Below are 24844 nucleotides of genomic sequence, written 5' to 3' on the forward strand. Positions count from 1 at the left end.
CGAGATTAGTTTGGGAAGAGTGGGAGAAGAAAGGGGTGAGGATGAGACTTAGGGAGAATGAGAGGCAGTTGGGTCTAGAGAGCAAGGAGGAACTCTGTAAATGCCCATCCCAACATCCAGCAGCTTATTCTCCAACAAGGGATGGAAAGGAGCCCAATCCTACTAAAGCCAATGAAAAGAATCATTTTGTGTTTTTCTATAGAATCTTTGAGGTATTCCTTTTGGATCCTGGCATTTGTCTTTTGTTTATTTCTCCACTGGAGAAGTTTTTTTCTTCTCTGGGTCTGAAGCACAAATCCCTCCTCGGGGTGGACTGTAAATGCCAGCCAACAAGCTGTTTGTTGTTTGGGATTTCAGAAAAGAACTACTAGTTTTGTTTGCTGTGTTTTGCATTTTTTTCTAAAACAAGGTTGTTATGGTGTACTAACAGAAGTACCATTTTAAAAATTCATTATGGTTAAATTGTCATCTCATGATTAATTATTGCTGCTGCGCAGCTGTAGGTCGGGGCCGGGCATTTTGAGGAGGAGGAAGAAGAAGAGGAGGAAGACAAATGAGAAAAACAGGATGGTCCACCATCATTAAATCTTCAAGGACTTAGCATGTTCGTTGTGCCTCTATCAGGTCTCGAACTCACAACCTCAGACACCAAGGTCAAGTCAGCATCTTGGTGAGGTTACTGCCCGGGCGAAAGTCCTACTTCACACTATGACTGAGGCAATCACCAGGGTTGCATGTAAAGGCAGATTTCAAACTAGTGTCAAAAATTCAGTTTCTGTACTTCATCCAGACAACATAGAGATGCCAGTAATTCATTTTGACGACGATTGATTGCTCCATAAGTGACAAACTGATGTTTAAAAATGCTTGATTTCCATTGACTGCAATGGTTTACATGAAGATAGAATTCAAAATACTGTCAAAAATACAGTTTTTGAGATAAAATGATGATATTTCCACACTACATCTAGGGTGACCTCAATATTTTGTCATATATTTTCAGAAACATTGGAGCTTTATTTAGCGATAATTTGCAGTAGCTGTGTACAGTAGTGTTTACACTAAAACATTGGGCTCAATTTTTTATTCTAAAATCTGTCTGGATTGTTTGTGGAGGACAGTCTGAAGATGCAGCTCAGCAAGTTTGGTGTGAAATGAGCAAAACGTTCAGGAGGAGATAGGTATAGTGATGGACTTCATAATTCCTGCCAGGTTGAAATATATGAACATTTCCACTCACCTGGGTCTACATTTTGGTGAAAGTTGCAAAGTTGTAGCACGTACGGCTGATTTGTTATGACTTTTCAAAGTTTTAAACTTTAGACGGTTGCTGTACCGCCACCATCAGGACTAGTAGCACACAGTTGACGAAGTTTGGCATCGGACTGGACCTATGTGCAAAGTCTGATTTATTTTCATGCATGGGAAGGCAGATTTCCTCGGAAGAAGAAGAAGAATAATATTGACAAAAACAAGTGGGCACAGTTGCCCGGCCCCTATTTAATTACACTGTTAGATGATTATGGATCTCTGTTAAAAGCAGATTTTAAAACCCTCCTTTCTAATGTCATTTTCATCAGTTTTTCTCTGCTTATCTGAAATGACATCACACAGGACCAAGAGCCCTTTGTAAATATAAACCACAGAGGGGGAGAAAAGAATGAACCTCAGTCTGACGACACTCCATCTTTCACACAGCTTCTTCTCTTCGTCTTTCTCTTTGACTCCGACTCCGTGCTGCTCTACTGCTATTATTATACCTGCGTACCCCATTTTCTTTAAGGGTGAAAAGTGTACACGAGATGAGACATTCAGCATTCTAGTCTCCGTCTCTCTCTTTCTGGCAGTCTCCCTTTCCCTTTTCCTCTCTCTCTTTCACTCCCTCTTAGCGTCTTATCCCAGTTCCAAAGCTTACATCATGTCTCTAATGTTTGTGAAGGGGGATGACAATGACAGTCATGTTGAGTACAGCCATCATGCAGCCACAGCACTCTGCTGTGCTGAAGGAAAGCCACGGGGCTGTGGTAGAGAACAGCAGGGAGCGCAGATATGACAAGAAGGGATGGGTTGCGTAGGGGTTTGGGATATGTTTTGTTTACGGGATTATTCACTAAGGGCCTTACATTCCTTCACTGTAACCTACCCTTTACTAAAACATTTTTCAGGGAAACACATGTTTCAGAATAAACACCCATCCATCATAGGTCTTATAGATAACATTTTTTCGTAGACGAATATTTTTGGCTGTAACGCAAATGAGCCCGTCCAGCACGACGCGTCCGACTCACAAAACTTGGACCAAGCTGTTGAACGGCCAGTTGAGTGGAGCAGTGCGTCCCCTAGTGTCCTCGCCGGACCGGGTGGACATGTACCGCTGGATTTAATGATATAGACATGACCACTGACTATTTGTGTAACAATTTTGCCACATATTCACAGACTGACCGTACGCGGTCCAGCCATATACAGTGTACTCAGTTTGGACCGAGTCTTGTTTAAAAAGTAATACATCCACAGACCTTGTAGAAAGGTGCCGAGTAAAAGTATGGCTTTTCCTAAAAAAAAAAAAAAAGATTATGATTGTGAATTAATCATTTGAAAAATGTTGACGGGTCCAAAATGAATGTTTTGTTTATCTCTGTGGAAGATATCTGACGTCAGGTTCCCACTTCTAACAAGGCTTGTTAGACAATAGTGTAAAAACGTTGGGATCACGCAGTGTTTCAGTGTCATCAGCAATCAAGTCAGTGTGGAAACAGATAAATGGCTGAGTTTGACACTGGTGTCTCCATCAGTTTGCAGAATACTTGAATATTTACCGTGGCAACAAGTGACACCAGACGTTAGCACATATTAGCTAATATCTTAGCTTAATCAAAAAACAAAAAACAATAACCCATAAAATTACATTTCGGTATATTTAAACAAAACCAACAACTACAAACAGCCATAGTCCTTACAACCTTAACTAATGTGTTGTCACTGGTTTAGATTGTCAAAGTGAGAAAAATAACAGCTTCAATCCCTGAAGCTTAGCTGAACGTTAGCATCTTGGCATTAGTGACGGTCGCGTCCAGTTAATGTTATAGTTCCCTCAAACAACGAAGATGCACATCAGAGGGGATTGAGAAGTGGGTGGCCGACAGAAAAATATATGAAATAAGGGTTTATTTGGACCAAACCAGAGTTGGTGATTGATGGAAAGGCTAACCAAGACGGTTTTGGTGAATTTTGTTTTGTTTCTCTCGAGTTTGAATGCAGTGTGTTTTACGATGCTCGGCACACACCTAATGTAGGCCTATAGCTACATGTTGCAAAATGACTTCATTTTTCACCACGAAAGATTCATCACTTGACATGACTGTCAAGTCTTACTACACTCAACCATGAAATACGCAGTTCGTGCAACGAACTGGCAACCACTTGTTGTAAAGTGAATGCAATGAAACAGGGGAGGGAGAACGTGACATCTAGTGGCTGAATGTTATCAATGTTATCAATAGCACCTTTCAAAATTGTGAAAATCACCATTATGGTACCAGCTGATTCATGTTGTATGTGTCTCTTCACATAGGTGTCAGACCGCTGCGTTGTGGCTCTGGTGCCCAAACAGACCTCTTCGTACAACATCCCTTCCTCAGCCAGCATATCCCGCACCTCCATCAGCAGATACGGTGAGTCAGTGGACCAGATTGCTCTTTTTATACCCTTGCTGCGACATTGATTACATTGATTTGCAAAATGACATACGGCATAACAATTAGGCAATCACGTATGTATGTATTTGCAAGCTTATTCAACAGTTAATCAACAGTTAATTCCATGCAAATGTAATCCTGTTGCACTTGTTGCCTCACAGACGCATCAAAATGTTTTTTTATATTAGTTGTTTCAGATATGAACAAAGCCAAATTCACTTCTCCCCGAAGCCATGGTCAGCCCTGTTTGGAGCTGCTCTTCTCTCTGCTGCAGAGGGGTTGTTGTGTTTTTTTGCAGCCTTTTTCTCTCTCCAACTGTGTGTGCTGCAGTTTGCTTTACTGTTCAGTTCCAAACTCTGTTGGATGGTACGATAATGGGAAGACTAGAGAGAGAAAGAGATGAAGAAGAGGGGGGAGGGAGAGACGTAACCATTGTTTGATTTTAAAGCCGTAATATGATTATAACGAGGATGCATTCTGTGCAGGACACTCTACTACTACTACATTAGTAGTAGACGTTGCACCCACACTTGGATACAGCAACCTAATACACACATGCATGCAAACACACGCCATACTTCAGATGTGCTTGTAGTTTGTGCCGCTGGGTGCCAAATTTGGTCCCATTCCAGACACACAAAGCAGCACCAGGCAACTTGTGATTGCTAATTATTCTGTGTGAATGATACTTCACACAAACCGCAGAAAAGATAAGTGAGCATGGCCAATTATCAGGATTGGGGACAGAAAGTGAACACTGCCTTTAAACTGCCTAACACAGAAACAAAACTATAATCCCTCCGAGCAATTACACGCTCTTATTTGGGATTGGATACCTGTGGATATTTTATGTGAAAAAAGACATTTATCTTCAGTGTATGTGTTGTAAAATAATGTGGAGTGACATTCGCAGCATAACTGATGACAATTATCCAAGTGTTAACTACTAGGGCTGTCAAAGTTAGCGCGAGAATCATGTGTTAACGCAAAATTCCTTTAAACGCCACTAATTTCTGTAACGCATTAACGCAACCGATATTTCGGAGGTTGTAGCGGGCTGATTTTTAAAGCTAGAGTGAAGTTACTGGTATCATATGAAACTAGAAAAACCTAAGGAATCCATCCGTACCAACCATGTCATACTAGCTTGTCGCAAAGGAGGCTACATAACGCTCCAAACTTGCGCAAAATTTTGGCGAGGAAAAACTGGCATGGCCATTTTCAAAGGGGTCCCTTGACCTCTGACCTCCAGATATGTGAATGTAAATGGGTTCTATGGGTACCCACGAGTCTCCCCTTTACAGACATGCCCACTTTATATTAATCACATGCAGTTTGGAGCAAGTCATAGTCAAGTCAGCACACTGACACACTGACAGCTGTTGTTGCCTGTTGGGCTGCAGTTTGCCATGTTATAATTTGAGCATATTGTTTTATGCTAAATGCAGTACCTGTGAGGGTTTCTGGACAATATCTGTCATTGTTTTGTGTTGTTAATTGATTTAAAATAATAAATATATACATTAATTTGCATAAAGCAGCATATTTGCCCACTCCCATGTTGATAAAAGTATTAAATACTTGACAAATCTCCCTTTAAGGTACATTTTTCCAACAAATAAAAAGTGCTATTAATTTGCAATTAATCGCGATTACATATTTTAATCGATTGACAGTCCTAGTAACTACTAACGTAACAACAGAGAGGAACCCTAATTTGCATTTGGTTGTTATTTTGTTATCGGATCTTAATCTGCCCTCTGCTTCTGGAGTTTTACCTCTAGTCATTACTCTCAAATATCTTAGTCACAAATTGCAATGAGCTGCTGGGAGGCTCTCTCTCGCATTCTTCTCTTGATTTTAACTTTGTGTGTGCGAGTGCTCTGGAGCTGGACGTGCATGGCATAGAAAGCGGAGGCTCTGCTGGCGTGTGCCCGTCCCTCATCAATCATGGGTTGGCACAGCAGGCACAGCTGCACCTCGACACCTGCTGATGGATTCATACCAATTTCACGTTCAACACTTAGCATCTTGACTCAATTTACACTGCCGGCACCCCCACCCACCCACCCCCCTCTTCGAGCCTTAAAATCCGCCAGAATACACTCCCATACTGCCTGGCTGTGTCCAGGAGCTGGGTGGCTGCAGCAGAAGGGCTGCGGATCAAAGAGTATAGAAGCAAAGAGGCAAAACTCAGTTGCTTTTTTTACAACAGCTGTTAGATGGAGCTGTGGTAGCACTTTTGCCATTTTGGAACGAAAACGCCAATGAATCCATGGCCATGGATGTATAAAGAGACGTATACATTTTTTCGAGGTAAATCAACTTCACCGTAAATAGCCCTCATTCAAATTGTTATGTCTTAAAAAAATTTAAATTCTTTAATAGCTGAATTCAGAGTTATTTTCCTCGGCATAATGAACGTGCATCAGACCTACAGGACTGCACCGCCCTGCACGCTCATAAGCCGTTTTTTTTGCTAGCTGTATGTGGCTGTAATAATGGATATATTGGCTGTAATTCATCACTTTTATTATCTTATAATACCCCCATGGGCTGTATGCTGTAAGCCTGTACCGTGGTGGATGTATTAACGTCTCTGTTCCCAAACAACCGGCTATCGGCCAGTAGCTAGTAGCACGACAGGCAGGGCAAAAGCACAGGACACAACCTCTTCTACTTCCACGGTCTGTGGTCTATTGGACCCTCTTCTACATCCATGGTCTGTGGTCTGTTGGACCCTCTTCTACATCCATGGTCTGTGGTCTGTTGGACGATTTTGGATCCTTGACATGAAAAAGTTTGAGATTGCTCTCAAAATCTGTGTGCTGGATTTTTCTAACTTCCATTTATGTCCATCGCTCACTTTATGCTCCTCTGGGAAGCAGCCAGGCAAAAAAGTTAAGTTAGGAAGTAAATAGTTATAATACTATGCATATTTATAATATTTTTATTGTTCAACACAGGCCATTTTGTTGCAGACATTAAATATGACAATAGAATAGAAATAATTATGTTTAACTTTTGTACGGCTCTTTGTTTGTCGCTTTCAGTCCAAAATGGCGGAAGCTTAGCTTCGCTGCTGGACGCTAACGTTGCAATAGAACGACCAATTGACTTTCACTTCTTAGCAATATACTGTACGTTCTTTGTGCGGGTGCCTGCTTAGTGTTAGGGGAATTGGGGAGTGGGAGTGGGCGAGGAAATACCAAAGCAGTAAAAACCAGTGACTGGATTAAGATGGGATCTGGGACCTCAATCCGCCCTGCACACATTCACATACGTATATTCAACCCCTCTACTCAGGCCCTGGTCCCTAGTGGTCACTGCAGAGGTGCAGGTCGGTCTTATTTGAAAGGTGTAAGTGGCTGTATCGGAAGCAAAAAGCTTTCTTGTTCAGCTCAGCCTTTGAAGTCAGGTCGGAGAGATCCTCATTGAGATCTTCGGATCCTGAATCTCCAGAGAGCCCGCTGCCAGGAGTGGATGCCTGCCGGTTAATTAGGGAAACTGAAACCAGCATTATTCAGACTGAGTGAAAAGCAAGGAGGCAGGAACACAAGAGCAGGCGACGTATGGATGAAGGAGGGTGACTTCGTTGCTTAACGAATTAGGGATCTTTTGATGCATTGACTAGAGTGTGACAGGGACGTTTTCAACATGGCGTCAGTACAATGTGGCAGAGAAGAGCCAATTATGAGTGCTTTTAAGAGGAGCCAGGCACAACCTTGTCTCCATCAGTGAGGCAGGGATTATATCAAGAGTGAAAAGGAAGAGAAAATGAGTTCAGAAATGGAAAAAAAATAAGAAAAAAGCTAACAACGATCAAATTATTCATGATAGAGAGAGCAGAGGCAAACGAAGCATAAATATGTAGTGTTTTGTAAATACCTCTGTCCTGCACACTGCATGTAGAATGAAGATAAATGGGTGGCAAGGTCTTGTGTGACATCTAGGATTCCAGTTTCAAGAGGGCCACTACTAATCAACTTCCCCTCCCTTTCATTACTTTGCTGTTCTATGAAATTATCCACCACTGCAATTTCCTTTACAGCACAGTTTGGGGGGGGGGGGGGGGGGGGCACAGAGGATTCGGCTTCATAATGAGTTGGAAATGAGATTGTGTATGTGTGTCATTTAATCATTTAGGACTGATAATTCTGCATCTCTGTCATTTTTTTTTTCCCTGGACAGACTCTTCATTCCGCTACACGGGTAGTCCCGACAGCCTCCGTTCACGTGCTCCCATGATCACCCCCGATCTAGAAAGCGGTGTGAAGGTGTGGCACCTGGTGAAGAACCACGAACACGGAGACCAGAAGGAAGGAGACCGTGGTAGCAAGATGGTCTCTGAGATTTATCTGACCAGGCTGCTAGCTACTAAGGTATGATATCACCACATCGCTGCTTAAAGGCCTTTACACATCGAGGGTGAATAAACCAGTGGGCAACCTCCGAGTCTGAAAAGTGAAGCCAACGCAGAAGTACCTTAAACTTTCATTCTTTCTAATAGCCAGCAGGGGGCGACTCCTCTGGTTGTATAGAAGTCTATGAGAAAATGAGCCTACTTCTCTCTTGATTTATTACCTCAGTAAACATTGCAAACATGAGTTTATGGTCTCAATCTCTCAATACAGCATGATGTTCATTTAGTAAATTACGGTCCCATTTAGAGTCAGATAGACCATAAAGAAGGGGATGCTTTAGGGCGTGGCTACTGTGGCTACCAGGTCGCTGCCATGCCGTTTCCGGTCTGGGAGTTGTCCGTGTTTTTGTCTTAGAACTTTAACCCTTTCACAGTGTGTTTACGGTTAATGAAAGTTAATTGTTAATTAAAAATGTCTTATTCAGCGTTCGGTTGTACTTAGCTCCACCCTCTCATGTCACTTCTGTTTGCAAAAAAACAAGATGTCGACAGCCACAATGCCGAACTCAAGGCTTCAAAACAGCAGTCAACAAACCAATGGGTGACGTCACGATGACTACATACACTTCTTATGTACAGTCTATGGAATAATCGTCACGAGAATGTGAAATTCTCACCTGCAAATATTATATAACTAGGGCTATTATTGTGAAAGGTACAACGGAAGGAGTGGATCTGGTATGCGCTGCTTTTGTCAAGGTTTGATAGAAATAATAAAGTGTGCCGTCTTCGCTCAGACTACAGAGGCTCCGAGTTGTTGTAGATAAATATAGGTGCAACTGATTGATTGTTGCCTTCTTTTCGCAGTGTGAAAGCTCAGAAATATTGACCTTGTTCTGAGAAAAAAGGCTTTTTTGCCGCATAATATTTGCGTTTTGTGTGAAAGTATTCATGACAAAAATAACAGTTTGAAAAAATATATTGGTGTGCAAATTAATAATACAAAAAAAATGTCCCCGTGGTGTAAAGGCCTTAAGTGTTGTGTCTCGTTGCCATCAAATTGCTAATCTCTGCGTACTCTCCTTTTCCCAGGGTACTCTACAAAAATTTGTCGACGATCTGTTTGAGACGTTGTTCAGTACAGTTCACCGAGGGAGCACTCTTCCCCTCGCCATCAAATACATGTTTGACTTCCTGGATGAGCAGGCAGACAAACATGGCATTCATGACACAGACGTACGTCACACGTGGAAAAGCAACTGGTAAGGGCCTTTTTTTACAAAAGTAATATCACATACAGCAGATCCTTAACATAACATGACGTATGGTGAATCTATTTTTAGGCTTGTAAAGCTCAACTTGTCTGACCTCAGAGAATTCACTCACCAAGTGAGATAACTTTTTCCTCTCTTACTCATTCTCTTTGTCTCTCCATCTTCCAGCCTTCCACTGCGTTTCTGGGTGAACGTGATCAAAAACCCGCAGTTCGTGTTTGACATCCATAAGAGCAGCATCACAGACGCCTGTCTGTCTGTAGTAGCTCAGACCTTTATGGATTCCTGCTCCACTTCAGAACACCGCCTGGGCAAAGACTCCCCATCCAATAAGCTGCTCTACGCTAAAGATATCCCCAATTACAAGAGCTGGGTAGAGAGGTAGGAGCTGATGCAATCGCTTTACACGCCATCCTGATCCCCTCTGTCACATCTTTTTTGTATCCTCTTACTATAAAAACTGGGATATTTGGGGGGAAATGATTGATAATTCTCTTTCTTTAGCCTACACTTCTCAACCCGATTGTGTAAAAGGCTTTTGTGAGCGACTGTTACTAGAAATTCATTGTTGGTGAAAGTTATATTATGGCTCAAAAACTTTGACTATCTAAAGAATTTGGGTCTCTGTTGAGCTATTACATTGATTCAGTGATGCCAAGTGTTGCCCCTCGTCTGCCTCCTCAGGTACTATGCTGACATCAACCGGCTGCCAGCCATTAGTGACCAGGACATGAATGCCTATTTGGCAGAACAGGCCAGACTCCACTCCACAGAGTTTAACATGCTCAGCGCTCTCAATGAGATCTACTCTTACGTCAGCAAGTACAGTGAGGAGGTAAGTGATACTTGCACACACGCATGTACTCACACATGCACTCCGAACATGAGCACAATTCTTTTTTGATGCATTATGCAGGAATCACTGAGGTCTGTGCAATTTACAAGGGCCAGTTTTGTACAAAAAGCAGGAGTAAATAGACCCTTTCACAGCCGACGTCACGAGTACATCACAGTGTTAGCTGGAGGCAACAGAGGAAAGACTGGAGGCAAAACACAAACCACTTCAGAGCAGGAGACTAAAGTTGCACATCGAAAAATGTCATCTTGCTGTGTTGTTGGCTGCCAGAATCCATCCATTTGAGATGACAAACTGTGATTCGAGGCTCTAGTGAGCTACAATATCGGCAAACGTTTCAGATATAGAGAGAAAACGTTGCTAATAGTTTAGCTTAGCTTTCTGCTTACCACAATTAGCCATCATGGCTGTTGCACCGTAACGGTGAGCTCACTGCTCTCACAGAAGGCTAAACTATAAGAGAGATGGAGAGAAAATGTTGCTAATAAACTAAACTATTAGAGAGATGGAGAGAAAATGTTGCTAATAAACTAAACTATTAGAGAGATGGAGAGAAAATGTTGCTAATAAACTAAACTATTAGAGAGATGGAGAGAAAATGTTGCTAATAAACTAAACTATTAGAGAGATGGAGAGAAAATGTTGCTAATAAACTAAACTATTAGAGAGATGGAGAGAAAATGTTGCTAATAAACTAAACTATTGGAGAGAAGAAGAGAAAATGTTGCTAATAAACTAAACTATTTTTGAAATGGAGAGAAAAAATTGCTAATAGTTTAGCTTAGCCTTCTGCTAAGTGTAATTAGCCGTTCCAGCTGCTGGCCGTAGTGGTGAGCTCACTGCACACACAGAAGACTAAACTATTAGAGGGATGGAGAGACAATGTTGCTAATAGCTTAGCCTTCTGCTAGCCGCAGCTGTGAGCCATTGGCTGCAGTTAGCAGTAGCTAAACTATTAGCAACATTTTCTCTCCATCTCTGAAATGCTTCGCCAATATTGTACGAGTCCCTTTTTGATAAGCCCATCTTGACACTAACACTGCGTCCCTGAGAGCGAGTATATTCAGCCACGCTCTTATTTGACTGTTGCTACTAGTTGCATTACTTTCATAGCAAGTTACTGTATCATTTGTACAGTAAGTTATTGTGAAATGACAGCTATATACTGTGACCTCACAGTAGTTATGGCAGTATATTACTGTGATTAGCAGTACGCTCCTGTAGAAGAACTGGATTTAACTGTAATTGTTAAAAAAAAAAAAAAAGCCAACCAAACTTTCCAGTTACTAGTTAGCTAATGTGTTCTCTGCCTCCACCTACGCTCCGCCCACACAAACACTTCATGTTTAGCCTACTAACAGAAAAGGGCTTTATGGCACAGGAGTATTTAAAAGAAAAGTTGTGGTGGGGGAAAGAAACATGAATCATCTTAGTGACTGCAACTAAATAAATGAATCAAAGACAGACAACCGATGGAGAGAAAGAAAATGAGAGCGATAATTATAAATGAACACAACATGCAACTCTAAACAGTAAACAAAGAGAGGGTGGGAAATTGTGTTTTTTGCTAATTAAATTTGATAAGACATTTACCTCTGTGTTCTATTGAAACGTCATCAGTATCAGCACCATCTCCATCCTCCACATGCTCTGCTTTGAGCTTCTACTGCTCCATACTGTTTCTCTCTCTCTCTCTCTCTCTCTCTCTCTCTCTCTCTCTCTCTCTCTCTCTCTCACCATTTTCATTTAATGACCCCAGTTGAACTGATATTATAAATTCCTACAAATAAATGATATAATAATTTATAGTGTAACAGATAGTTTTTCTCAGGTGGAGTTGAACTCTGCCCTTTATTAAATGTTTTAGAATGTTTTTACTTCATTATTTAGGTATATCTGGGCAGCATAATTTCTTGTCTGAGCTTGGTGATTTCCGATAATCCCTCCTCTCTCTGAACTACACACTGAGCTCCTTCACTTGCAGATTTCACCTGGAGGGCAGTCCCAGGCGCTGATTGCGTAATGAGCTGCCTCCTTAGCAAATTAGCTGCTAATTACACGCAGGTTTGAACAAAAGACGTGCAACAAATTTGCCCCATGCTTTTAATGTATGTTTATCTTGCCCTTGGTGTTCCCAGACCATTCGTAACTGTCAAAGGTTAGTGAGGTCAGCCCAGAGTCTTCAGTAGACTTCCCCAAAGCCCAGAGGTCTAGTGAGACCAGCACTTAACAAGGCAGTGCGTCTGATCTGCGGAGCAGAAAGTGAACGTCTGCAAGCTCTCGGCATGCTGCTCTGTCCTTGCGTCTGTGCTGAGTTAGAGTGGACTATCTGTTATATAGGGCTCTCGTGAGAGGAATCATGGGCAACACACACACACACACACACACACACACACACACACTGTCAGATCACAGGAAGCATAAAAATGGAGGGAAGGAAGAGAAAGAGAGTGCATTTATGGAGACATTCTGCTTCTAATGTCAGCTCCTCCTCTGGGAAGCATTAGCCTGACCTTTATGTTGGACCGCGGTGTCTCTCTCTCTTTCTCTCTCCCTACCCCTTATTTTCTCTCCTTCCTGTATGTTCCTTCTCTTTTTACCCATTATCCAGTCAGCTCCCCCTTTGCTCTCCATGAATCTCACACACCCACTTCTGCTGCCTCTGCAGTTGTAGCTGCCTGATGCACACGTGCATCGAGACATATGCAAACGCATTTTGCACACATGCACTCTACACACATGATGTACCCCATCAGTGCTGCGGTATCTGCCGTCTCCCAGAGTGCAGCGTGTAAAAACCTCACCTAGCATTAACGGCTCTTCATTCTTACTCAGCCCTTCACAAAGGGGCTAACCAGGCCAGAGCTGCAGCCTACTTAAATGGATTTGGGAGATGACAGTGGGAGCTGCACCTGCATACAGTGCTACAGATTAATAATAGATTGCTATCGGGGCCCAATGAGGAGGAGGAAACGCTCCGCCTGTAGCTGCCAGCCTTTGAGAGCACTTAAGCAGATGAGTGGAAGATGGTAGGTGTGGGCAGACTGATACTGTGTTCTGCAACAGGACAGGCAGCAAACAAAGGTTTGCCATGCTTTGCAAAAAACATTTTGAACAGATAAAAAATGTGCAATTAATTTGCAATCAATAACGATAAACTATGGACAATCATGTGATTAAACACGATTAAATATTTAAATCGATTGACAGCCCTAGTATCAATATATATTATTGATATATGTATCTGCCTTTGCTGAGCCTCTGAGCGACCCTAAGTAAGAATAAATGGACAAGAACCATTAATGAGCAAAGGGAAAATCATTTTCCGTTATTAATCTAGTGGGCCTCAGCGTGAATAAATGGTACATTGTGGGTCACAGTTTTTCTTTCTCCCATATTCATTTATTATTTATCCCTTACCTCAGAATATTTGAAATGACACATTGCATAAGAGGGGTCAATTAATTATTTTGTTTGATTCATGAATTATTGAGTGAAACACTGCATTCCAGTGTAATGTAGTTTGATGTGAAATGGATCTACAATAGCAAACAGATACACAGCGGCAAGCCAGAAACCATATGTTGACATAAAAGCTGCGGCATTTGGACACAGACATATCAAAGGTGGTGACAACTTGGCCTATATTGTGTTCTTTTTTTTGCTGTTTTATGTTCATATTAAAGGCCTTTGCCATGTGTGTAGCTGCCACTCTGACATAGATTCATCCTGACAGGGCAGACACTAGATGAGAGAATGAAGAGGAGAGCCTGTCTGAATTCCTTTTGAACCCGATTTGACAAATGCCAAATTTACAAGAAATGGGCTCAGAAGATAAAACGGGAAAGTCTAATACACAAATATTCTCCATGTTGTCAAAGACAAAGGCAGTGATGTAATTCTTATCTTTCTCTTTCATGTGATGTCCATATGGAAACCTAAAAGAACAGGCCCTGCTCTAGGGCTTGGTATACTCGATACCTTTAAGGTATCGACCGAAATAACGCAGTACCAAGTAGTATTGAAAAATCTCCAGTCAAACGATAGCTGCACTCCATCCTTTTATGCTCAGATCTAGAGAAAAATTTATATTTGTTTGGTTTTGCATCCACCGCGAGTGTTCTTTGATTTAATGCGACATGTGATTGGCCCACTACTGCAGCAGCTATAACCTATACAGCCGGCAACAGTGCTGACAGAGCTAACAGTGTTAACCTGGGGGGGAACTGGAGGGTGGGCGTTACACTTACTTGACAGTGTTGTCCCGCCACCGTGGCGGAATTGTGAAAGTGTATAAGGGCTTAGAACATTATGATATTATTGCAGTAATTTTTGGCTTGCTAATATTTGTTACACAGATTTGGTGCTAAATTTAACCATTTTTTACCTCTCCAGAATTTATAAAAATTATCAATAATCCCTCCAAAATACCACATTAAGACACTAAGATCTTGAGGAACACCATAGAAAAAGCCATGCTGTGATTTGGGATCAAAAACTTTTGACATTTAGAGATTTCTGCAAGAATTAAATTTTCAATACGATGGCGAGCACTTCTGTTGTGTAAACTGCTCAGAAACCCCCTTATTGTCAATCTAGCTAGGAAAGCCATCCATCATCTGAATGCTCTAGGTCTCTAGTTTGATCCACCCATCCTCTGAATGCTCTAGGTCTCTAGTTTGATCCATCCATCCTCTGAATGCTCTAGGTCACTAGTTTGATCCATCTATCCTCTGAATGCTCTAGGTCTCTAGTTTGATCCATCCATCCTCTGAATGCTCTAGGTCTCTAGTTTGATCCATCCGTCCTCTGAATGCTCTAGGTCTCTAGTTTGATCCATCCATCCTCATAATGCTCTAGGTCTCTAGTCTGATCCATCCATCCTCTGAATGCTCTAGGTCTCTAGTCTGATCCATCCATCCTCTGAATGCTCTAGGTCAATAGTTTGAATCCATCCATCCTCTGAATGCTCTAGGTCTCTAGTCTGATCCATCCATCCTCTGAATGCTCTAGGTCTCTAGTTTGTGGCTGTAAAGTTTCATGAGGCTGTGATTATCCTAGAGGTCATCAAAGGTCATTTTATACAGCGACATCAAAAGTTTCATATAATGGTCTCACTACAATGCAATGTCTCCTATGGGGACTAACATCATAACACATGAATACAGATGGGCTCATTGGATCCACAAGAGTCTCAGCTTTACAGTCTTACCTGATGTATACAATTCCAAGACTGTTTAGGGACCCCAGTAAGCAGAAATGTTCAAATACACCATTTTAGTATAGGGTACCCTATACCCTATATATAATAATGGGTACCCATAGAACCCATTTTTATTCACATATCTTGAGGTCAAGGGACCCCTTTGAAAAACGGCCGTGCCAGTTTTTCCTTGCTGAAATGTAGCATAACTCTGGAGCGTTATTTAGCGTTCTTTCTGACAAACTAGGTTGACATGGTTGGTACTAATGGATTCCTTAAGTTTTTCTAGTTTTGTATGATTCCACTCTAGCTTTAAAACAGATTCTGCTATAACCTCTGAAAGACAGAATAGTGGCTGGGCCCGCCAGCGGGCCGTCGATTGTTTAGAGGTAAGGGGACTGGTATTGGTAATGTCATCGTAATTTAATTCGTAATTTAATTCTTTAATTTAAAAAATATCCACCCCTAATCTATTCCATAAAGAAACACACAATTTTCTATTAAATGTATATCTATAAATGTATCACAACCAACAAGGATGCAGTCACACCATGTATTTTTTTATTGCTGCTGGTATTTGACCACAGTTTTTTTTCTCCTTGTACAGATCACAGCGGCCCTGGAGCAGGATGAACAGGCGAGGAAGCAGAGGCTGGCCTACAAGGTGGAGCAGCTCATCTCTGCCATGTCCCTCGAGAGCTGAGAGTGACCGCTACTCCAAGAGAGAGAGGAGAACGAGAGAGACAGGACCACAGTCTCTACAGGACCTCCCTAAAAAGGTCCCGCATTACTTACCTCTCATCGTGGGATCTACGACCACGAACCAGACCTGGGACCTCTCTGCATCCACAGCCAGACAGACATACAACTGCTTTAGTTTGTAATTCTCTCACCTCCTTCCATGGCGGCGCCAAGCTGAGGGCCCACAGACTGAGACAGAGGCCCTGCAGCTGGAGCCGATAATGGCGTCAGCAGAGAAGGCAACAACATGGCTTGTGTTTATTTTTTGTTAATTTTTCCTCAAAGGATATTTTCTCTCAGTTTGACAGGAAAATTGTGTGTAGTGTGCGGGTGTGTGTGCACGAGCGTGTGTTTGCATCATACTGAGGAAGACTCCTGCAAGACCGTGAGAGCAAATAGAGGAACAGATTTATTCTCCACTCAGTCAGAAACTCACATCTGAGTGTGAGACGGAGACAAGAAGAAAGGCGAGAAGCAGAGGTGCAGATCTCATGTTGGACAGTTTGCATTCAGATTTTATTTTTGTACTTGTACATTTTGAATATTATCAGTTGCAGTTGAAACCTCCACCCAGGATCCCACACGTGCTGTTGTATAAAGACATAAAGAGCGCAACACTACATCCGGGTAGTGTGGCAGTGAAACAGGCCATGGTCCACGTCTTCTCTCACTCCTTCCCTCCTCAGACTGATGCTCCATGTGACACAGACTAAAACCTCTGCTCTGTATCCAATCAGAAGTGTACAGGAAAACATGAAACTTGTGCTCACCACCTAAGAGTCAATGGAACTCCTCGCTCGTGGTGGTCACGGTTCAGCCAGCATGCTTGCACCTGAGGATGACGGAGATGAAGTCTATAGTGTATTTAGGAGATGACCTTAAATCAGCATCAATCTGGTGTCCAAGGCTTTGTTTCAGCAGTTAGGTCATCTGTGTATGTACCGGTTGATACTTGCCAATCAGTGTATGTGAATGTACAAATGTTTTTTTTTTATTTGTTTGTTTGTATGTCTATTTGAGTTTTGCAAACAGAAAGGGGCTCAGTTGAACTGAGCTCCGTAGAGATTTGCAGTAGCTCGTCAAGTGAACAGCTCCATTTGTCCGTCTTGGCCCAAGCCCGTCCGACTGCTTCCCCAACATTATTTATCACTTTTCTGCTAGAGGAGAGTGTGTGTCATCGGCTGCGACTGCGCTGCTCATACGGCACAGTATGTGCAGCATGTAGTTAGTAGGAACCAGACGAGAGCAATTCACTCTTTGCTAAGCCCTTCCACACCTTGGTTACTGTTGCTAGGTCCGTCGAGCTTTCGCACCCAGCATGTCAATATCGCGTTTTCAGCGATATTAGCAAAGAACATATGTTGCCAAGAAGTGAAGTCAATTGTTTGTTCCATTGTAACATCAGTGCCCAACAGAAAAGCTACGCTTCCGCCATTTTGGACTGAAAGCGACTACCGAGCACCGGTAGAAACGTCCGCCTAAAGAGTGCCATACAAAAGGAAAACAATTATTTCTGTTCTGTTGTTCATATATTTAATGTCCCTATCGAAATGGCCCTGTGTTGAACAATAAAAAATATTTAAAATATGATAAGCGTTTTCAGTCCAAAATGGTGGCAGCGGCTGTTGTCCAAAGGAAACAATAGCAGATTTCTGGAGTAATTGTTCCGAAATATCAGAGAGAAGTAGACAGAAAGGACTAAATTTGAGAGCTACGTTCACAATATCATTTGTCTGCGGAGTATTGTGAATGAAGAGGCCATTCATGAATCGATCCCAATGCAAGCGTTAGACACCCCACGCCTTGACAACTCATGTGAAGGACAAACGTAAACAGGAACAACAATGTTCTAAGTCAATATATTGTTGTTGTTTTTATGTTTAGTTATTACTCCCTTTAGCTTTCCATTATCTAACATAAAACTAAATTATCCCGCTTTTCCCATTTGTTTATAGCATGCTAGGTACATCATGGGCTTGATCCATACTCTGGATCTCACAAATTAATAATTATTGATATTCAACAGTTTGTTTCCTTACACGCAAAGCTAGCTAACGTTATTAACATCTTACTTTGGAGCAAATTAAGAAGTTTTTGTTGATCTTGGATGGATTCAGCTGCAAGTAATGTCTTCCACAGTTTAATCCATATCCCGCATCACTCTTCTTGTGTTCTTGGTTTCAGAAAAGCAAAAAAAATCCAACCCTCTGCTCTAAATTTTGAGGAAAACTGCCATCAGACTCAGATACACACCAAAGAAAGCTTGACAGGCCTCCTGCACCTAGTTCAGTTGCTAATAGGGCAGGGAAACCACCAGAGGCCCCACGATGCGATATTATCACGATACGATCTTATTGCAATTTTATAAATATTGCAATATGCTCAGTATTGCGATAAGATATATTGCCATATATTACCTTTTTCAACTTAAAATGATGCAGTTTCATCTAATAAGATACAGTTTTCACTCTGTTCATCTCAGAGTTTTCATTCATTTCCTTCTTGAGGTCAGAGGTTAAGGGACCCCTTGGAAATTTGCCATGCCAGTTATTCCTCGCCAAAATTTTGCGTGACTTTGGTGTGCTATTTAGCATTCTTCCCGACAAACTAACGCTAAGCTAATAGTTGGTACCAATTGATTTCTTAAATTTTCTAGTTTCATATGATTTTTATGAGCCCGCTACAACCTACCTCTGAAAGACAGATTAGCGAATTGTTTAACAAGTTAATGGTTTATATATAATAAGAAACGATACTTGACATCCATCTATCAATACAATATTGCCACGAAAAATGTCGCGATACTATGCTGTATCAATTGTTTCCCCCACCTCTGGTTTGCTGATGTATTGGACAGTCGCCTAGGGAAGGGCTTCGCGAAGGGTCAATTGCTCTCTGTAGGCTAAAACTCTCCATTATATAACCACAGTTTATATCTCTTTGGGATCAACTTTATGTGTACTTTGCATGCACGCTATCACACATCAGAAGTGTTCTAAGGGTCCATCTTTGATTTTTTATCAAGTGCCAGTGAGTCACGCCAGCTCCAGCTGGCCCGTTGAAATGTTAGCTTGTGGGAGATCTTACCCGACCACCACCCATGTCCTCCTCGCACAGACAATAAGAAGCCTAGGTCCGTGGGTTCAGTTTGAACAAGTGCCAAAAGATCCTGTTGTTTCAAATTGTTCACTAATGTGTCAAAAAATCGGTTTATGCTTTACAGAGGGAGCAGAGCTCTCATATTGGAGCGTAGAGCCGGTTGAAGTTGAAGCTTATATAACTGGAATGGTGAGTTTTGAAAGGTACGAAACATAAGCAGGAGAAAAGAGATCTGGGAATGAGGAACAAAACATGAAAAACACAAAAACAAAGTATGTCTCATGTTATGTGGCTGCGTCTCCTGACTTAAACCAAAATGTCACAAGTTAAAAGGCTGACCTTTCAACCTTCTAGCTGGATGACAACAAACTGTAGATTCCATCCTCTGGATTTCATTTTCTTCCAGGATAAATGTTCGCTTGTTGTTTACATCAAGTACTTGAAAATAGGTAGTATTAAAGGTTTGCACAGTATACTGCAATTGTATGTGTTGAGAGCATGATAAACACCAGTAGTGGGTGAAAGGTGCTTCTTTTCTCTGTGGCCTTAGATACACCACCTGCTTAGAGATCCTGATCTTATTAGTCCTCGACTCGGGCACAGTCCTTTCAACGCTCCGGAGCCCAATAGTTCTCCAGCGATACCCAGCGCCGGCACTCTGCTGAGAACTGTCTTAGCGAGATAAAGTAAAAGGAAAGGTGAAGAGGCTACGGCCCGGCTCGGGCAGACATCACCTCGCTCAGCACTCGGCTCGCCTGAGCTGTTTGAAGAGAAGTGTTGAGAAATGAGGGGAGAGGGAGAGGTAGAAAGAGAGAGAACCCCTTTAGCTCTAGTTTCCTGCTCCGGCTTTGAAGCTGCTCTTTGATCTGAGTCAGTTGTGTGCACAGTGTGATCAGGAGATGGAAAGAAGAGAAAAAAAACATCAAACTAACAGGCAAGGAGAAATGGAGGATGAGGTGATGATTGACGTGCTATGACTGAGTCCAGCCAGCGGGGGCAGAAGTGGGAAAGAGTAGCTGTATGGCGAGTTGTTTTAACATCTGTTAGCTAGACTGGATATTCAGATAGATATATACAGATATCTGCAACGTCATTTGGACTAGTAAGATTCCAACTACTTTTGCCATTCATGTGTTTGGGGTTTCTCATTACAGTTTTTTCTTTCAATTCATTTGTAGATATCCGCAATGTGAATTATGGATATCTGCAACTAAATTATTTCTAGTCCTTATTCCAGTTGCGGATATCTACAATTTAATTCTGATTGGTCAGAATTGCAGTACAAAATATCTTTAATTCCCCTCAATTCAAGATATCTACATTGTCCTTTTTAGATATCTTAAATTACATTTTAACTAGTCAAAATTATGTTGCAGATATCTCAAACTGGTATTAGGAATAGTCATAATTTAATTGTAGATATCTATTATTAAGTTACAGATATCTTGAAATAAATTTTGATTGGAGATATCGCATTTGGAGATATCTTTAACTTTCATTCTGCCTAGTGAAAACGTAATTACAAATATCTTGAATTAGAGTTTTGACTAGGCGAAATGACGTTGCAGATATCTGTAATTATGTCAGAAGCAGCGGCAAGTGGGAGGTGGAAGCTATTCAATCATGCTATGTCACTGCACTGCAACCGTATGGGTTTATTAAATGTGTCTGGACACAATAAATCTTCAATACGCTGTCATATCTACCACAACTCTCTAGTGAACAAAGGTCTCGTTTTCCTTTTTCAACCAATTCCTTAATGATTGGCTTTCCATTTTCTAACTATCTTATCAACAACAACAACAACAATAGCTTCTGCTGACACTGTTCAGATGCTTTGTTGGGCCAGTATCCAATGGGAAGCCTTGCATGAGCAACGTCATGCACAATAGTTCAGACTAGTCATAATGATGTTTGAGATATCTGCAACTATTATTTGGGATAGTCAAAACTGAATTACAGTCAGCTGCAATTGTCATACAGGATGTGTGATGAGTCGAGTGTCGTTTTCAGTGACATCACTGCAGTTTGGACTAGTCAGAATGAAGTTATAGATATCTTGAATACTAGTCACAATGTAATTACGACTAGTCAAAATGCCGTTGTTGATATCTTTAATGTTAATTCCAGATAGTCAATCTTAGCTAATGGATGTTAAAATGGCTTGCCATAGTAGCTGTAACCTCCTCACTCCCTAACCCCGGTAATCTGTAGGTACACAATGGCACACATATACAGTACATACACAAAGCTTCTTCCTTTTGATTAAGGTGTCTTCCCAATTCCAGCAAATAGAATTGTATCCTCCTCATACCTCACATTGCTTATATGGAGTAATGCTTTTTATCGTTTTAACAGGACCTAAATGCCTTTTTCCTTTTTGCAAAGGGATGAGAAATGTATGTTTATTAGAGTCTTTCCAACTCTTAGACGAGCTCCCCTGTATTCAGAATTGTGACGAACGTAATCAGAGGCACGCAAATTGGTTGAAAGTAAGTGGCTTTGATTTTTCTCTCAGAGATCATTTACTGTATATCAGGATGTTTCCGCTTGTCTCCTATGAGATTTTTGCATGCGTTTTAATTCAGTTCTGCCTGGTATTCCATATCGATCCACGCCGTCATTAGTCAAACTGTGATTCTTCCCATCTGTACATGTCTTGCATCACAGCTGAATGCACCTTTTTTTTGTGAAAGAGATTTTTTTTTGTTACTAGATATAGCCTGTTTCCATGCTGTACACTCCTTTCTGGGGAACATTTTAAATTCAGTTTGAACTGAGAAAAGTTTGTTTACTCTTTCTGCAGCGCAGAATCCCATTTGACTGCCAGTTGTGAGAGATATGGATAGATGCTCATAAACGCAACCTCATTTCAGCTCCAGCTGATTGCTAATTGAAGATGAATGGTGTTGTGGTTTTGACTGGCACGTGTCATTCCTTATACAAAACAAAGCATTTAATCAGCATTTTTTGTTTGTTTTCACGGCATCAGACAGAGGAACTGAAATCTCCTTCAATGTATTGCTCTCAAGTCAAAATATCACAAAGTATAAAATGAGTATCCTTCCATTTTAAACACATTGTAAACAAACCCTTTGTAGACACTGGAGTTCTGTAAAATAGTAATTACTGGCAATGATGATGATGACGATGATGATAATAATAATAATGGCTGTCTGTTCTTCTTGTTTTATAAAAGTGTTGTGAAAATTGTAAGAAACTTAAAGTATTTAAAAAAGGTTGTTCTCTTGTTTTTTTTATTTGCTTTGATTTTGTTATGATAATATATTATTGTGTACCTATTGTAAATATGAAGCACACCTATTTTGCAAGCCAAGGATTCACTTTGTACTGTTGTTATATATAAATAAACTTTGCTGGTTAAAAATTGCATAGAGCCGAAATATGTATTCATGTCTTTTTGTTGAGCAACCTCCCAATTTGGGCAAATAAAGAAGAGGGAATCACCTCCAACCCCCTGAAAATACAATTCCCACAATGCTTTGGAGAATGTAAACAGAAAGTATGTTTCCATAGATTCAGTAAGTTACATGCACATTACATTACATTAAATAAGACATTATTTCCATTGGGTAAAGTAAATACACATGTATGCATTGTAACAGGTTACCTGTTTCATGTACTACTGTCAGGATATAGCAACTGTTTTATAAAAATCACTTTTTTTAATCATATTTGCTCCAATCTGCCTACTTCAGCTTTAAGACAAGTATTTTTGGACTATTTGTAAAATTGGCACCATTAAAAGAATGCCAAATTAGCTATTAGCAGTTATTGTTTGCAATGTGCCCATGGATATATGGACAACTATCACTGGATTACCTTGATACTGAAGAAAACTTAAAAATTGGTGATTTTCAGGCAAGATGGAGCGTTTTTTCTTCAATGATTTCTAGCAGATTTACGGATGTTTATACGCGACGGACATCAGAGGTGATGAGATCCTCGGAAAGGGTAAGTCACACTGAATATAAGCATTTGTGTATTGTGTCTGTGTGTTCAGATTTGACTGAATTATTATGACTCCGAGAAGGAGTACTGTTTTGTCGGAAATTGCGGAAAACAGACGCTAAGGGGTTTAGATTGCTGCTAAAGTAGCCTAGCTTAACCCTCATCCTATGACCGGCAGAGGTCTACTTTTGTCATATTTCCCAGGGGCTTTATTCTGACATTACAATTTTTCATATTTTTGTCAATTAATTTGTTCCTAATGACTTCTCATCATTGTTTTCTTTTTCTGTTTTAATTAGTGCTTTTTAAAAAGACAAATGTATTGGGTCCTGTGGGACAGAATGTACCTTAAAGGGAGATTTGTCAAGTATTTAATCCTCTTATCAACATTGGAGTGGGCAAATATGCTGCTTTATACAAATGTATGTATATATTTATTGTTGTAAATCAATACATTTTTATAAAATGGTTGCTATATCGTGACAGTAGTACATGAAACAGGTAACTTGAAAAAAATCATGTTCCTCTGTGTCCTCCGGTGCTCCTAACGGCATCTGCAAGATTTCACAGTTCTGAGGAAAACAAACAGCAAGATCTGATCTGAGGTCTGCTGTCCATCTGCCGTCTATGAGAGCCGGCTGGCAATCACTCACGAACTCTGATCAAACTAGGCAACGCTGATCAAATGTGAATCAATATCGGTGTGCTGCTGTAGCTCACCTGGTAGAGCCCCCCCCCCCCCCCATTTCAATACTATCTCTGTCACTTTCAATAAAGGCATAAAAACAAAAACAAAAAAAAAATATAAATCAATATTCTGTTACTGTAATGCCTATTGCTCTCCTCAAATGTTTTCAGAATCATCTTTTGCCCAATGATGCCAAAAATATACTGCCTACTGCTGCTTTAATTACATAACTAATAATGTTTGGAGAAGAAATAAGTTCACATATTGCTATGATGGTTGTTTCTTACAGTTGTTTATTTTTGGGGTCCCCAGGGACCCGAGTGGGTAGTCCTTGTATGTTTAATATGTTGGTAAGATGAGGGTTAAATGCGTCGTTCCGTGAGCTGTGTACTTCTGCAGCCGTTACTGATGACGGTGTTGATCAGCGGGCCAAACCACAATAACTAAATCCCTGTTGTTTTCAGAACACCTGCATATATCTGTCCCTTTCACCTCCCGCAGTATATTATTTGCCTCGTATCTCTCCCTCCCGCCTCACAGTTTGAAAACCTCTATCCAAAAGGGGATGCCAATTTTGGCCTCTGTCAGGCACATCCTCAAACTCCCACAGTGTAGGTACAGGCGCCAGGGAGACACCGACCATCTCTCTCCTATCCCCTGGCTTCATCCTCCATTCCCCACTCACTTCCTGGCTAGCGGCGGTTAACAGAGTAACCCACGGCTGTAACAAGCTGAACTGCGGTCGTTTGTCTTCACGCGAGTCTGTTATCTCAGACTGGGCTCAGCTTCTCTGCGCCACCACAGGGGCTGCAATCACATTAGGTTGCTAATGGAAGAGTGGGTCAGTGTGTTTAGCTGGAATGAAAAGCCCCGAGGTCAGTGATTCCCCAGAGGACGGTTGTGGATGACCACTGAGGCACAAGCTCGTACGTTAGTAAACTAACTGGATG

The 24844-nt window shown here is 41.2% G+C and overlaps 1 protein-coding gene across 1 annotated transcript in view; it reads left to right on the plus strand.

Annotated features, from left to right (window-relative positions):
• Positions 1–18693, plus strand: part of plxna2 (plexin A2) — a 275749-nt gene extending 257056 nt beyond the window's left edge. The window contains 6 exon segments of the mRNA XM_037773809.1: positions 3575–3674; positions 7890–8080; positions 9154–9323; positions 9504–9716; positions 10020–10170; positions 16002–18693. Coding sequence (XP_037629737.1) covers positions 3575–3674; positions 7890–8080; positions 9154–9323; positions 9504–9716; positions 10020–10170; positions 16002–16097 — 921 coding nt within the window. The 3' untranslated portion in view covers positions 16098–18693.
• The last annotated feature ends 6151 nt before the right edge of the window (positions 18694–24844 follow it).

Source organism: Sebastes umbrosus, chromosome 6 (assembly GCF_015220745.1).
Source record: "Sebastes umbrosus isolate fSebUmb1 chromosome 6, fSebUmb1.pri, whole genome shotgun sequence".
Lineage (NCBI taxonomy): Eukaryota > Metazoa > Chordata > Actinopteri > Perciformes > Sebastidae > Sebastes > Sebastes umbrosus.